The 17,527-nt window shown below is 39.9% G+C and overlaps 1 protein-coding gene across 3 annotated transcripts in view; it reads left to right on the top strand.

Annotated features, from left to right (window-relative positions):
• Positions 1–17,527, top strand: part of LOC119732019 — a 103,099-nt gene that overhangs the window by 7,449 nt on the left and 78,123 nt on the right. Inside the window, exons 1-3 of one of the 3 annotated variants that reach the window (XM_038205385.1) lie at positions 3,382–3,403; positions 4,580–4,766; positions 17,004–17,120. In XM_038205385.1, the coding sequence (XP_038061313.1) occupies positions 4,596–4,766; positions 17,004–17,120 (288 nt within the window). In that variant the 5' untranslated portion in view covers positions 3,382–3,403; positions 4,580–4,595. Of the gene's footprint in view, positions 1–3,381; positions 3,404–4,579; positions 4,767–13,375; positions 13,702–17,003; positions 17,121–17,527 lie in introns of those variants that run through there. The other 2 variants (XM_038205386.1, XM_038205384.1) reach the window with 2 other exon arrangements.

Raw genomic sequence — 17,527 nt, 5'->3', positions numbered from 1 at the left:
ATCCAACATACCGATTAACAAAGCGAAATCTCTTTATTTGTGGCGACAACAAGGGAATTCCAAAGCGTGCAGTTTTGGCGTAGTGGATGCTTCATGGAAAATCTGTGCTGTCCGGGCCATGTAACTCGATGTTAACATTTTTCTTTTATAACTTAGACTTCTTGGCTTTAGGAAAATATATCTCCTTGAGCTTTTCAAACATATTTTCTTTCTTTTCCTTTTTTTTTCAATGCCAATACACTTTTCATAATTTCAAGATTATTTTCAATAGCCTAATGGTAGAATCATTACGAAGTATATGTACATATTTACATACATTTTATACAAGTTTACCTATTAAATGTAGATCCCAATAATATTGTTATTCTGATCATCCCAATCAACAGAGACAATTTCCAAGATGTCAGATTTTAAACGTTCTGACCAGTGTTGGAGTACCCGTACTCGTACTCATACTCGAGTACAACTTGAGTACACTCAAGTATTTTGCCCATACTCGACTATCAATACTCGAAAATTATTTGGACTCGGCCCGTACTCAATTCTTTGTACTCAAATTTTGGCACGGACTTGTTGGTTTGGACTCGGTACTCGACCCAAGTACTCGGGAGTCTTTTTTTTATTGATTCCACTGCAACCTGGAACCTAAGGCCAAAAAAAAGACTTCTGCTTCCGGTTACCCGACCGACCCTATTTTTAGGCTGCGACCCTAAAAATTTTATCGGCAATTCATCCCCCCAAAATAATAATAATGATTGAATAAATAAAAATAAAATCTTGTTGTCTTTTCTGTCTTCACAAAATGCCTCTCAACAACCCTTTTTTGTCAAAAAATGCTTGTATTTATTTGTTTTTCTTACTTACATTCGCTATTTTTTTCAAAAGAAACCTCCCGTTATTTTTGCAAATTTGTTTCGCGATATAACTACTTGGCAATTCGATGTCACGGTGACTATAATCGAATCACGTACCTAAACCTAGTTCAATGCAGTGGTGACTGGTTCCCACTGCGCCGCGCATGGGCCAATTTAGAAGACATGATGAAAATGCGGTAACCAGTCTGTGCATGGCTAGGCCATGCGATCGATAGCGCTAGCATGGCTATGCATTGCAGGCCGGTGCACTGTCTACTGGTCGGATTCGACAACGTAAAAATGCCAAGAAAACACCGATGGAGAAAGAACATTTTTGCAAGTTAATTCACAGAATTGATCTAGCTTGTCTGTGTATGTATTTTCCGTGTTCAAGAGTTCATTTTGAGATCACACTACTCGTATTTGGAGTGAAACATGCAGCGTGGTCTGTCGGCCGTGTGCCACACATACACAGTGCATCACACAATTCGGAGTTTTGGCCAGCTTCCCGTCTTGACTAGCCTTGTGCATATGGTGCGAACGACCTGAATCTTCCATTATTTTTTTAAGAATCGAACGTAAATATATTGACAATAATAAGGTAGGTTTTATTCACTTTTTGTCGCCATTTTTGTGTATAGCTTTCGTAGTGCAATGGAAATAGTTCATGCTGAAACTTCGCATATAATTGAATACCCCATTCAATCTGCATAAAAAAATTGGCAAAAAAAAACATTTTCCGACCGACTGCCCCTATTTTTGAAAGGCATGTGTTATGGCATTAGACAGATCACATGGCAATTATAGTGCACCGTAGTTTTAGCCCAGCCATCCCTGTGTTCCATGCGTTCTAGAGCATACAGTAAAGCAGCACTGTTCGTTACTGTTACATGCTTGTGTCAGTCCACACGTTAAACATGGTGTCAGAAGATGGCCTGAAAACCCTGCTCACCCGTGAAAAAAGCTCACCAAACGTAACAAACTGTGTCTGACTTTGACTATAGCATCGCTAGGATCAACTGTTTTGCTCTGTGACTCATGTAGGCAGTCGCTGGGAACGCTAAAAGTTGACCGTATTCACCGCGTAGTTTTCGCCACGCACGGACAGTCATCTACGGTGGCCGGTACTTGCCACGTACGGCCATACTTCTATACGCATAGGACAATCGTGATTCTGTGTTGTCATACTGGCACAGTCGCTGATTCCGGCTCCATCAAAGATGGATGTGAAAGGCGATATAGTCAGCAACTGGCAGTATTTCAGAAATAGTTGGCAGAACTATGAAATAGCTATTGAACCGACAGGAAAACCAGACACCATTCGAGTTGCTACCCTGCTTTCAGTGATGGGTAAAGAATGTTACCAAGTATACGAGAACCTGCCTTTGACCGGGGAAGAGAAACAAAACTCTAAAACAATCCCGAGAAACTCGGTGAGCATTTTGAGCCTAAGAGAAACATAATCTATGAACGTTATGCGTTCAACTCGGCCACTCAAGACGCAAACGAGAACATTGAACAGTATCTCAATCGTTTACGCAAATTAGCATCAACATGCAAATTTGGTGCTCTCCAAGACAAAATGCTGCGAGATCGGCTAGTGATTGGCATCAAAGACAATCCAACACGAGCAAAACTGCTCAGAGAGTCAAAACTTACCAAAGCCCTCGATATCTGTAGAAGCAGCGAAGCCACTTCGCTACATCTCCAGTTGATGGAAAAGACAGAGGAAAAAGTGCATCAGTGCATGACGTGCATGACGCATCACCTACCCACAGTGCCGTGGCAAGTTGTTGCTACTGACTGTTTCGAGCTAGACGGTCAGTCGTACTGTGTCTTTGGGCAATTCCGTGAAAATGTCATCCTGATGAGGGTCGTAAATTGTTTTTCATAATAAATGGTCATGTTGGCTACCATTTTGAAGCTGATAAGGTACAGAATACACAAAAATCACTCAATTTTACATTAAATGCAAAATTGACATGAAAATGGGTGGAAAAAGCACTTATTGGTTAAAAAGCAAAATTTTAATAAATTGCAATTTTAGGTATATTTTGCCAATTAAGTATATTTTGACAAATTTTCTTGAATTTTGTATTTTTTAAGCAAAAAGCCGCGTTTATTGCCTAGAATTACAACATTGAATTTGTTTTGCATTTTACCCAAAATCCTGCCGCTTTTAAATTTTACCAAAACTAAGTGTCAGTCTGTTACTGAAATATCTAAAAAATATTTTTTTAGTCTTTTATATTAGTTAGAATAACTTTCTTTTTTGGATTCTCTGTAGTCATCCAGCTATGAACAAAACTGACAAAGAAAATTCATGTACCATTTTGTTATCATTGAAATAAACCATGGTAACAGACTGACGCCTGTGGTAACAGACTGACGGTAACAGACTAACACATGTACAAGTCTATGGCTCTAGATGCAAGGCATTGTGGGTAAAGTGCATAGCTAAATCAATGGCCCAGGTGAAGGTATTCTGACCACTACTTCAGCCATGTGCTTTGGCCTATTTTCTTGAAATTTGGCAAGAATGGTGGTTGGTAGGTACTTAATCATTGGAACTCATTTGGTTGTGCTACTGCCACCACAAGAGGGTGCTTTCCTTTTTTATGTTTTTGCATTTTTTGGTCAAAAAACGAGTATTTTTGGCATAATTTGTACATTTTGCATTCAAATGCTTTCAAATTTGGTACAAATATTGTTTGAGTCAATATAGAAGCATTCAAACAACCTTCGCCATCCTACGGCAACACTAGAGGGTGCTATATCAACTTTTTGGGCCAAAATCATCATTTTTCTTGATTTTGGCCCAAAATTTGAATTTTTGGTCCAAAATCACACCTGTACTTACACAAGGGTTACAGACACCTATAGCCTCAGTTTAAACAGGAAAAGAACATGACAAAGAGGTCATACATGTAGGTTTGCTGTGCATGTTGCACATGAACTCAGAGCATGTCAGTCTGTTACCACCGATGTCAGTCTGTTACCGAGCACATTTTTGATCACGCCATTTTACCCGGCAGTGATTTACGAAAACCACCACCGTTTATAAACAGCAAGGACTTAGCTTTATAATATATTTAGTGTACCATTACTTTTTATTTGCCAACTTCACAGAGTTTTTCCAATGAACACTCAGTTTGGAAAAGGCAGGATGCGCAAGTGTCAGTCTGTTACCATGGTAACACATAAGTTTACTGGACCCCAACAAAGAATAAATTTAGAAAGAAAAACTGCAGGTTATAGGGGCACTTGCAATGAACAAAAATGTACTTGAGTTTTGGTCCTAACTTACTACAACAACCTTACAGAAGGGATACATTGTGAAGACCCCTTCTATCCCAAAATGTTCTCTTAAAGTGTGATAATTAACTAAAAATTAAGACGAATTGATAATTAAGAATTGATAATCTGAAAACGCTACAGTGCAAAAGAGGAAGACCGACAACTTCAGGCCGTCACTGAACTAGACACACATGTACATGGGTATACATGTTCATGTTCAAGTATATGTACATGCAAGTGCATGTACATGTACATGTTCAGTTTTTTATTAATTGAAATTAGGGGTGGGTGGGTGGGTCAAAATAATTTGGGAAAAAAGTCGAAATTTTAAAACATTGAAAATTCTGAATGGCCCCTTATGTATGACTTCCTTGAACTGATTTTCAAATGATTCTATTGTGTATTTACCTGTACTTTCTAAAATGCAGATTGCAAGAAAACAAGATGCTGATTGGTCGTCATCTATCTGCAGTTGACATCTACCTGAACTCATCAGTCAATAAAAAACTAATCTCAAGACAACATGCTGAATTGTGGATAGAGTGCCATCATGACACACAAGTCGTGTATCTACTTGATAAAAGTACAAATGGAACTTTCATAAACGACATCAAGGTAATAAATGTAGTACTGAGAACATGTATACTAGGTTCATTTCAATGATGATATACTTGGAAAAAATATGGTATGGTTCATGAAACTAAACACAAGAGCTGATGTATTAAAATGTGAGGTGAATCAATTTTGTTCTGCTCTAACTTTATCATCTTTTGATCTGCCATTGATCAAGTGCACAGCCATACAGTTTTGCTTTTAGTTTTGTAGAGATTTTTTGGAAAGAATGGTTACGACTTGTAAAGCAAGTATTGTTCACAACAACTCGAAAAGAACCCATATAATTTTCACACTTTGCCTTCCTTTGCCTAGAATATTATGTGTTCATGAAGCTATCACTGGCAAAAAAAGGAATGTTTAATGCCAGTACATTGCCAGAAAAAGATGCCATTTTATGTGACACAAAGGGTAAACAGTAAAAGCCAATAACTGTTGTCCAACCAACAACCTTGGTATCATGTTTCATTAAGATACTTGTACATTGTACATCTCCAATTCATTGCGTCAGTGGAACAAGATTATAACTCGATTCTGCAACAAAGTCTATCTCGCATGAATGCAACTTTGACCTCCACATCCATTGACTGTGTGTATATCCCGGTTATTTTAAGCAAGATATGACTTTTTGGACATTATAAAAGTCGTGTTTCGCGTAAATGCCATTTTAGGAGATACCACTCTGTTGCAAGGACACGCCAAATTTGTAAAGTTGGTTTGAATAGACGGATTTTTAAGCCGGCCCTCGCTGTTTGACCAAACACAGCTGTGCCTGACCAACCCAAATGTACCGGTATGACAAATGTGTGACATACATGTACAGGCACTTCTTTTACACATGACGCACATAGAACATGTGTTACGACCAGTAAAGTAATAATTGACCAATATCGACCAGTAATGTACAATGTAATAATTTCTGCCAGTAATGTAATAAATGAAGCGACCAGTAATGTAATAAAAATGGACCAGTAAATGTAATTTGTTACTAAACTGGAACATTTTGGGGAATTTAGTTTGTTACCCCTAAGCCGAGAGGCTCGAGGGTTATTGTCATCGCCTACGGCGTCCGTCTGTCTGTCCGGCCGTCCGCGTTCAGAAAAAAATGTTGAAGTTTTTGGTTCTAGCTAACTTGGGGAAAAAAAATAACTGCAGTTTACATGTATCATCTTATATAACATACCGTAATTTCCTGCGGATAAGACGCGTCTTATCTGACTTTCTAGACCACAAAAACATCGCTGCGCCTTATCTACAGGTGCGCCTTATCTGGTGTCACTTGAGTTCAAAGTGACGGTCTTTGTGTGAAGAATTCTTTCAATGCCGCAATCAATAATGCGGTCAACCAAGGCTCAACTCTCCAGACATTGTGACCGTATTTTCATTCCAACAATGCCGCGATGTGTTGATCCCCCATGATCGTGCTTTCATTCGAACAATGCCGCAATGCGTTGATCCCCCTTTTAATAGTGATCGTGCTTTCGTTCCAACAATGCCGTCATACAAACGTTTTTCTTTGTGGCCGTTAGTCACCGGTAGAGGGCGCAACATCTGGCTCGGAGGGACTGGGCAAGTCTACGAATCTGATCCAGCGTGCGTGTTGCAATATCTTCAGACAGCGCGTGGACCATCGTTTCTGGCCGCTGATTGGGCCGCACTGCATTAACAAAAGGCCAAGGAAGGCAAGGATCGGAAACCGCAAGCAAGCATGCACAGCGCGCGTTGGCTGAATGGATGAAGGTCGGTATCAATTTACATTGGTCTTTTCTACATGGCTCTACATGTGACCAGCCAATGTGGTTACGGTTTAATAATTCATCCTCCGAATAGTGTGATCGTTCTAAGGCAACACAATGGCCCCTTTGTGGCGATGTACCGACACCGGGTGACGCCTGGTGTTCTTCTGTGTGCGGTCAAACATGCGTCTTATGCGGCGGTGCGCCTTATCTGTTGGCGTTTGAATTTTTTTGGGGTGATTTTAGGGACCTGCGCCTTATCCGCCGCGCGCCTTATCCGCAGGAAATTACGGTATATAACTTCAGTTAAGTTTCATTGCAGTAAATTTTATTATTTTATTGAGGATTTTTAATTCAAGGAAATGTTAAAGTTTTTAATTGTTACATGTACATGTACATGTACATGTATGTATACCGGTATAACATTTACACTATGCATTTTGGGGATGTGCATGTACTTCTGGTTTGATCTTTTGGTTTTATGGGGTTGGAGTAGGGATGGGGTAGGGGAGGATGGGGTTGGGTGGGGGATAGGGGTTGGAGTTGGGGGTTGGGTTGGGGGATGGGTAGGGGAGCTAGGGTGGGGTGGGGTGGGTTGGGTTGGTTGGGGATAGGGGTTGGAATACTACGTTTGGGTGGGGTGGGGATGTGTACAAATGTAGGGGTGGGGTGGGGACAGGTAGGGGGAGACAGGTAGGAGGGGGTTGGGGGGGGGGTCGGGGAGGGGGAGGGAAATAGGGATTTGAGAAGGGGTTGGGGTGGGGATGTGTAGGGGTGGTTGGGGATGGGTAGGTGGGTGTAGGGGTTGGGTAAGGGGAGGGGGCAGTATATAGGGAGTTGGGGTCGGGTGGGGATGTATGGCTCGGTAGGGGAATGGGGTAGGCTGGATATAGGGATTTGAGTAGGTGTTAGGATGGGGATGTGTAGGGGTGGGTAAGGAGGGATAGGGGAGGATAAGGTAAGTGGGTGTAGGGGGTAGGGGAGGGTGGGGGAAGGAGATAAGGATTGGAGTTTGGGTGGGGTTGGGATGGGTAGGGGGAGGATGGGATGGGTGTGGGTAGGGGTCGGGGAGGGGGGGCGGGTCGGGGATGGGTTAAGGTTTGGGGCATGTGGTGATGGTGCTGTGTCTACATGTACATGTATACCCATTGTTGTTCTGCATTTGTGGGGACTACACAAGAGTTCTCCCATGGTAATACAAGTATGGGGACCTGAAGACACTGTGGGGGCTGCAAAAATGCTCCACAACTGGGTCCTAATTACCCTAGCAATGGAAAACTTCCCCATAATGCAGTGACGGCTAACCTATATACACATGTATTTATTAGGTCATCTGTTGACTTTTTATGTTGACATTTAAAACTGACCCCTACACCCTGGCACATCAACGAGAATCCTGATCCCCTTCCATCATGCCCATCCCCAACCCTACCTTCAGCCTCCCTTCCCGCCTTCGACAGCGAGCCATGGCGGCTTCGCCGTTCTAGTTATAGCTTTCTTAGTGTAAATTGAAAAGTACAAAATTGAAACCGCTGCGTTGGTGCGGCTTATACGCCGGTCCGGCTTATACGCTGACTTCAAATCTTAATTTGCAGATTTTTTGTGTGCTGCGGCTTATACGCCGCGCAGCTTATATTCCAAAAATTACGGTACCTGGTTTAAAACAGAGTTTTCTCGCTCCTTCTGGACACTTATTCCCCGCAATGTACTTATTTATATTCACCACATTCCTATTTTTGAGTGATCGGGAAGAGTTGTTCTAGTTGAGTGGTCGGGCACTGATTAGAGTTGTTCTGATAAATCTGCTTTGTTTTTTGCTTGTTTCTTTTTTTCTTTCTTTTTTTCTTTCTTTACAGTATTTCTTCTCAATGGTTTACATCAGAGTTGTAATGATCGTGATCCGACTCGAGTCACGGTTTTTGGTGACTCGATTTGATTCGAGTCCCTAAGGGTTAATGACTTGACTTGACTCCAGTCACTGCGAGCAAATGACTCGACTCGACTTGAGTCCCTCTTCAAAAGACTTGACTCAACTCGAGCGAAGGCTAATAAGACTCGAGTCCCAAAAATGAAAGCAAAACATTGCAAAAAGTATTTGCAATGCAGCAGCCGCTTGTCATGTACAAACATACGTGTCACAGACTCCCATCTCATTGTTCTAGAACTCACAAAATGCCATCCAGGAACTGGACTTTAAAGGGAATGTACAACATTTGCTTTTGCTGCAATTTTCAGAAATAAATGGATTTGGAGGATAAGTATGTTACAGCAAATATTGTTAAACTGACTTGCTTCACGTTTTGGGTTCGGAGATGCTGGAAAATCCAAGAAAAGCAACCATGTTTTTGAAGTCTGGTTCCCTGACCCAGGTAAGATGAAACGGAGCAATTTATAGACTTTGGAGGATTGCAAGGTCAGAGAATCAGTCTAGAAGACTTGTACCCCTTACAGGTGTGTAATCAATTGCAAAGAAAATGCAGAATAACTTAATATGAACAATTAGGAGCACTTTTTGAAAAAAAGTCAGTTTTCTCCAATGCTGGTCGGCCGACCAGCGTTGGAAAAATGCACGTTTTCTTGAAAATGTCAGAACACCAGGAGCCACAATTTTACAGGATGCTTTCGACTGTCAATCCCAAACTATTCAGTAAGATATTTTGATCATTTCGTTTTTTGATGTTTGCAAATGTTGTATCTTCCCTTTAAACACACTTTCCTATTCATTGTATAGTGTTCAAATATTCGTGACTCAAATTGACTCGAGCTATATATTTGACTCTACTCGACTCGACTCAACTCGACCTTCTTGACCTAATGACTCGACTCGACACGAGTCACTTCTTTAAAATGACCCGACTCAACTTGAGTCACTTCTTTAAAATGACTCGACTCGACTCGAATCACAAAAATCAGTGACTCGTTACAACTCTGGTTTACGGTATTAACTTGTAACTTTTAACCAACATCATCCCTGATCCAAAGGTACCGGTATGCATATTACTCTGACGTCATAATGGTATCAAATTACAAGCGATTTTGAATTCTAAATGTAGAAATAAGACTGAAAATTGTTTATGCCCCGCGGCAAAGCCGAAGGGGCATACTGTTTCCGCCTTGTCCTTCTGTGGGTGGGTGGGTGGGTGTGTGTGAGTATGTAAACACCGACAATCGTGGACGTAGGACAAAAGAATTGGGGCGCAAACAATACGTCCACGATTGACCGAACGTCCACGATCTCAAATCGTAAACAAAACCAACGAGAGCTGTCACTAAAAAGTTAGAGTACAAACAAAGGAAAGAGAATTAGGGACAATGGGGCGTCCACGATTGCCGGCATTTACACACGTGTGTGGTTGGGTGTGTGTGTCCGGATAAATCTTGTCAGCACATTAACTTGAGAAAAAGTTAACATATGAACTTCAAATTTGGTTTGTGTGTTCTTGGTAATCCTAAGAAGCCTATTGCATTTGGGGCCGAAAGGTCAAGGGTCAAGGTCACAGTGGCTAAAACAATAGAAATTTTGTCAGGGCGATAACTTGAGAAATGCTTTACATGTGAACTTCAAATTTGGTTTGTGGATTGTTCTTGGTAATCCGAAGAAGTCTATTGCATTGGGGGTTGAAAGGTCAAGGGTCAAGGTCACAGTGGTTAAAACAATAGAAATCTTGTGTTTATTCTAAGATCATAGGGATTAATTCATATAAAACCTACAGAAGACACTAATGCTGTCAATGAACGTTCCATGTGACCAAGGTACGGTACATGTAAGTTGATGTTAGAAGAGTGGTGTTGTGTCATTGGAACAGTCACGGTTGCGGGGCATTAGTGTTTGTAAACACACCTGACTTGTTTAAAATGAAATTTCTTACAGAAAATTTACGGGATGATGATAAAAACTGGCATGAACCTAAACCCTGGTCCAAAGATGTGAACAGTTGGATAGATTACTCTCAACTTCAACTTTTGATGAATGGAGTACCGTTCTCATTTTTTGTGATCGGTTAGACATTGCCTCAAGCAATTTTTGAATTTCCGGGCGCAAAGTCATTTGACTTTTACTTGCGGTGTTACCAGAAGTGCAATGAAAATTGAACGTAACTTTAAAACGGAAGCCTGTTAGTACAAACAAATTATGGAAGCCCTTTTAATGAGGAGTGACCTTCTGGTAGACCCGGAAGTAAAGGTCAAGCAAGTTCACGTACACGAGAAAAAAGTTGATCAATTAATGGTCTATGTGAAAACAAAGTGTGAACATGATTGATGATTTTGTTCAAGAGTTATGAGTGAAAAAAAGGTTGGAATTTTTTTCAACGAAAATTGCTTGTAATTGACACACATGACGTCACAGTATTATGCACCACTCGGGTTGAAGGTTGATATATGTTGAAAGTTCATAAACTGTTTAGGAGAAAACCCGCCGATAAAAAAAGAAAAAGAAAGAAACTTAAAGATTTGTCAGCACGACTTCAAACAGTGGTTGGGCTGTGCCACTCAAAAAATAGGAATGTGAATATACATAAAACAAATAAGAACGCTGTGGAGAATAGTTATCCGATAGGAGAAAGAAAACTTTACTCTAAACCAGTTGCTGGAGTGTGCCAACTCACTCAAAAACCAGACATTAATAGCACAAAACTTTAGTTCCCTAAAATTTTCCACATTACATTACTGGTCAATTTCATTACATTACTGGTCGCTTCATTTGATACGTTACTGGCAGAAATCATTACATTACTGGTCGATATTACATTAGTGGTTGGTATTACACTATTGGTCAATATAACATTACTTGTTGATTTTTATTACATTGCTGGTCGGTGACAATAACATTACTGGTCATCGTTGCCCATCAGGGAAGTGGGCAGGGCTAATGACCATATCCAAAAAGGTTCTTTAATTGGCTGGTGTGCAAAGGTTTCCCAAAGTTGTACATGTATGTACACCCTTCTCATATGTTTGTGAGGGGGGGGGGGCTGCTGCTGCAAGTCTCTCATAATGGTACATGGAGCTTTGAGTAAGTATATTTTTGCACTTACCGTACATGTATTACAATGTTCTAATAAAGACAACTTTTGCAGTCCTCTGTGTATGATCAACGAACACAAGAAGGTTGTATTCAAGGGTGTCCGACACCCATGAATACAACCTTCGTGTGTTCGTCTTGTGGGGGACAAGAGGGGTGCGCCCCCCCCCCAAAAAAAAAAGGGAAAAAAGGAAGAAAACAAAGAAAAAAAAGAGTCGCGAAGTCATATTGCTGTTAATTTAATGGGTTGGCACCGCTGTTTTCAGGGCGACATCAGGTTTCTGCAAATGTCCATGCTTTAGGTCACTGGAGGTCGGCATTTCACTGCAGTGGCAGTTTTTTATGAAAGGTATGCGTTGAGTTTTGCAATAATAATCAAGCTGCAGAAGAGGGGCTGAAATTTATCATTGGATAGGATTTCAAACTTTCTGGCAAGGAGTTCAGTGAAAAAAAAACACTTACGAATAATCGCCGTTGATTGTGATGCTTCTTGGTGACTCAGTCGGAACGAAATTAATGCTCAATTCTCTTGGAATTTTTGGTCACCGGGGTAAGTAAACTTCAAATTGAGCAAATTTCTTTACAAACCCTAGTTAATGGAGAATATCATCGCAGCAGATGTGTGAGAGCAAACCCCAATGGTGCCACATATCTGGCTATTGGACAAGTAGACCAATGCATGACCTACATGCATGTATGTAAACAAACCATCAGGGAAACTATCAGATAAAGTTGGCATTAAGGCCAAAAAAAAAAAGTCTCCGGTTTCTGGTATGCGCGCGCCTCGCCGTAACCATGCGCGTCGGCAAAATGAAAAAGTTTTTTTTTCAATGAAAGATGATGTCTCAAAACCGCCAAACTCACGGGTTTGACTGGAATCCTGCTGCTGCACAATTTTAACGTGTTTTTAGATTGGGTTGTGGTCGAGAATAAGCTTTACGTGACCTCTCTGGACTCCCATATATTTGCACTAAGTTTAGTCGGGCACCATTTGCAGTCATCAGCCGACATTTGAAGCAAAACAATCAGGTAAAAAAAAAAGAAAAGCCGCATCGCCGCACCACTTTTTGGGCAAGCTCCATACCAGAAACCAGAGACTTTTTTTTTGGCCTAAGGCCCCCCCCAAAAGAATCAGGTCAGACCAAAGTTCCGGAATTGACGTGGCGACGCGGCTTTTCTTTTTTTTTTTTGCTTTTTTTTTTTCTTCTTCAAGCTTGGATTGTACAGACAAGGTGGGGTACTATTTTGCTTTTTTGGTGTCCTCATGTACATTGGTGTCCTCCATAATTTGCCTTGGTGCTTTCGATCATTTTCCTTGGTGCAATTTCCCTCTCCTTGGTGCTCTTTGGTAAAACAAATTGAGGAGGTGCAGAAATAGAGGGCGCTGTTGGAGCTACCGCGGAACATTTTGGAAAAAAAAAAGATCGACGTGCATGATTAAAATCGACGCGCGCGCTGACCAGAGACCGACTATTTTTTTTTTTTGCCTAACATGAACCTTCTTTTATTGTCTTCCTTGCATGATGATTATAATAATTTAGGTTTCGCATATATAAAAATTAGTTCATATAATATATTTAATTCTTGGTTTTTTAAAATAATATCAAATGATTTTGACAAATACATGTATGTGTACATGTCAAACTTTAATAAATGCAGATCTTTTTTCAATTGCCCATTCTTTACACATCATTATTAATTAAGAAATATTTTTTTTTGATGTAAAGGATTTTTTTTTAATTTGACAGTTGAAGCCTACAGTTTTACAGAGGAAATGATTATTCGTAACAGATTGGCTGAATTTTAACATCTGATTAAGTGACTGATTGTTCTCTTTTTCTGTGATTTGACAGTTTGCTGACAGATGCTGGTGATTGCAGGACTCGCATTCAGGTGGTGCTCCCTCATGAAACTTGAGTTTATACAAGTCTTGATCACGGTTTCTGCTTTTTGCCCCATTGAAGCGCCGATTCAAAGTATTGAAGGCAGCGTGCAATGACTCGCCTCCCTGCTGGTCCATCAGCCCTAGTCCATGCCTCATCTGCTCTATGAAGGGGATCACATGCTCCTCCAAGATGTGCATCTTGGGAGGGAATGTACCATTGGAAAATTCACTCCGGTAGAAAGTCAGGAATTGCTGAATTTTCTCACCTGATAGATGCAAATAAGAAGGCAGAAGGTAAACAATGACATAAATGCCAACCACATGAAATTTAGGCTTAACTTAATCATAAATATTATAAAAAGCACAGTCATACAATGACTTACTGAGTTTTGTGATGGCAGAGTCATCAAGGGACTCCATTTTGTTGTACATGCTGTGGCAAATGGAGAACAACTTGAACACAGTGCAATACTATCAGCAAGGACAAGTCTTGGATACTCCCATCACTCAATGCTGACGTTATTTTCTCAGTGTTTGAATCCTGTTTTACCAAATGAATTCAAAATGTAACGGTTTAGGCTTTAACAAAGAAAACTTAACAAAAGAAGTCAGTTTGCCAACTTGGCATTTTCTGTTGTAAAGAAAAGTGCATAAAATGAGGATATCCCCTTCTTACCTTGAGGCACTTGTGGACATGATTGCCTATGAAAGTGTTTGAAAAGTAGGCCTGCCGCATTACTTTGATGTCTTGCAGCACATCATCAAGCAGTTTTACAAAAGGGTTATTGTGGAAGTGGAAGTTTGCCAACCTGCCCTTTTTCTAAGAAAGGGGTGATGTCTGTTCTCATGTTGAGCTTCCCAAGTAGATCTTGAAGTGTCTTCTTTGAGGCTGTTTTCAGCATATGTTGTACTTGAACATCAGATGTCTGGGCACTAATGTCTGACAAATGACCCTTTAGGAGTTTGGTGAGACTCTGAAGTGTCTGTCTGTTGACCTCAGTGCTTGGTTTGTCGAGTGGTACTCGCTGAACACACATGGCCTAATAGAAATAACAATAATAATAATAGCCCCCCCCCCCCCCCGTAAGTTTGGGTTTTTTGCTCGCCTCCCCACCCCCTTCTAAGAAAATTTAAAAATAAATTAAAACAAATCGAAGGTAAAGGAAACCAGGGTTGGCTGATTTAAATCATGTTTTAAATTTAAAAAATCTGATTTAAATCGTCTTTGAAAAAACAAAACCAAACAACGTTTCTCCTCTGCCCCACCACTACCATCTCCAACTCCCCAACCCCCCAACCCCAAATCCTGCCTGCTGAACCTAGCGTCTATTTAGCTGAACATGCTGGCAAATTTAAAATGGATGAGTGGATTTAATAAAAATTATTTTAATAAACAATTTTTTTTTAAAAGTGGTAATTGTTCATGTCATTGAAAGGACTTCTGAATACTACAATCTGATGTATGGATTGCAAGAATGTCAGAGAGATGGGCAATCATGAACTATAATTTGAATTTCATTCACATATTATTTGTGTTAATTTTTTTAATAATTTAAATGCTGTGATTATTAAATGAAATACAATATACAAATGTTGGAGATTCTGCGTTTTATTTTCTAAAAAAGTGTTGATTTCCTCTGTAGTGGTTTCATCTTAACATAATGCACTCTTAAGTGCCCAAACAAATTAACAGGTGTACAAAATCCATAAATGTACTGGTTGTTTACATATGTGCATGACCAATAATGTACATGTACACAGCCATAGGGTTGCTACGGCAAAGTGTTGGTCATTGTCAAGGAAAGCTAATCCGATTACGTACTAAGACGTTGTAACAGAGCATTGAAATTCGTGAACCTCCCAAAACATGGCCTTCAAACGTTGTGTTTCGCAGAAAAATTTGCTCGATATGATTAAAATGTTACATTCTAACTGAAGAAGAAATTTTTAAACTTCATGTTAGTGAAAAAATCACTGTTATCAATGACGAAACGTCAATACTGGTTACTGTCAAAGCTGACCTTCAAGTCTGGAAGAAATCGTTAGAAAAGTTCCCCATATGTATTTATTTATCCCAATTTCTAGGAATTTACCCAAGTCGTTATTTCACGAGTAGTTGAACACTTAAATCATCTAAGTATATTCCGAATTTCAGCTTTATCTGTTGTTTCGGACGCTAGTGTTACACTTTCAACCATCTCTCAGGACAATTTCGAAGACGATCAAAATAACTGTTTGCCTACCCAACCCATGTGCATTCTTCAGCAAAGCGTTGTAGGTGCTACGGCTGACCGATTTCGGCCCGGCACACAATAATTAAGGGCATATTAGCATATTCATTAGCTTCACTCAGCGTGACATGGCGTGGGTCTCGGTATCAACCAATGGAAGCCTTCAGAAAGGGTGATATACATGTGTTAATTAACAACTTGTGAAGGAGGCTTTTATGCAATTGTTTACTGCACACCGAGATGGTAGGAACCTCATTAATATTCGTGAGGCTTGAAAAGATTGATAGATGTTGTGCACGCCAGTGTTACAATTTCCAATTTCAAAGAAAGTAATGAACACATCACAACGACTTTTAGCACATACTTGGATCATTAAGCTAGGTTCATACTCGGCACAAAAGTGAACGCGAATTTGTGACGTCGTGTCAAGTATTCGTGCTGCGAATTGGTGAAAGTTGAGCACATTTCAACTCAGGCGAATTTCACAGCAAACGTTTCATGACGTCAAATTCGCTTCGCATTCGCGTGGAGTATGAATCGGGCTTTATACATGTAGGGAAAATAAATCCTGAAAGTTGCATGAAGATACGTTCTTCCAAACGGGAGAAATTTATTTTCAAAGATTTCAACCACCAATGTAAACATGTCTGTGTACATGTAGTTTCATTCAAAGTAAAGTGTTACATAACCTTTAGAAATCGCCCTTCGCAACCATATGGCTGTACATGTATTGCTTATAAAAATGCGATCTATCGGCACAACTGCTCATGAAAATCTAGGGGAATTCCTTCATTTTAGGAAAGACAAAGTAGTTTTTCATTAATTTTATTGAAAGAACAGGCTGGCTTTCGTTCAGCACAAGAGGCCTTAGTTTTTTCTTATTTTGTGAAAATAACGACATTGCATTTAAACTCTTCGATGAAGATGCTAAAGTTATTTATTTCTTAACCAACTATGGGGCAAATCTTATGGCCTCACTAAATATTGCGTGCGTCAGCAGTTTTTGGAAGGCCGTTCTCAGCGATTTATTTTTATGAACGAGCTCATGATATTCATTTTATGGCACAGCCTGGAAAAACCGGTGAATACCCATGAACCTAATGTCGCGCTGTGAGCCTCTTGAACAGCAGTGTTGGGGGGGGGGGGGAATGTCCCTGCCCACCCTCTTAAAATGATAAATTGAGGATGTGCTGGAAAAGTACAGGGATTTTGGGGAGAAAATGTGCTTTGTCCCCCTTTGTCCTGGCGATGCCCATAGTTGTATTCATGGTCATGCTGGGTCCCTCACAAGTGTTTTTATTCAGTTTCATATGTCACTTATCACTGAAATGATTGTAAAGCAAAGACTTTTTATTCAAATAACAGATTGTTGGCAAGGTGAGACTTACAGAGGGTGACACATTGACCTTTGGGCACACTCAAGGAATTAGAATTCAACCTGGCATGCACAAACAACAACCAAAGTCTGAATTTAGATTTGTGGTAAGTACTGGTATCTGTATTTTCAAGACATCTATAGTACGTGTACAAGCTTTTTCATAATCCAAAAAGTGGATAGCAACATTCTTTTTAGCTTTATTTTTTGTTTATTTTTTATTTTATTAATTTTTTTTTTAAAGTGGATGGCATCATCGATTATCTTTGGTTATCTCTAATAAACCAGTGCACACACATCTTCCAATTCCTATCATAATTGGTAAACCAATAAACAAATCATAAAACTTCATATTTCTTAAAAGGATTCCAATGTGTCAATAATTACTCTGGCTCTCTAAAATCTTAATCAAATGATAATTTCCACTAACGTGGATAATTATAATTAATTCATCCACTCATCCATATTCAAAAGTAGAGAATTAAAAGTCACCAGACTATACTTCGATCAAATC

This window comes from Patiria miniata, unplaced genomic scaffold (assembly GCF_015706575.1).
Source record: "Patiria miniata isolate m_02_andy unplaced genomic scaffold, ASM1570657v1 HiC_scaffold_24, whole genome shotgun sequence".
NCBI lineage: Eukaryota > Metazoa > Echinodermata > Asteroidea > Valvatida > Asterinidae > Patiria > Patiria miniata.
Note: the sequence above shows the minus strand (reverse complement) of the source record. Positions and strands in the feature narration are given on the sequence as shown.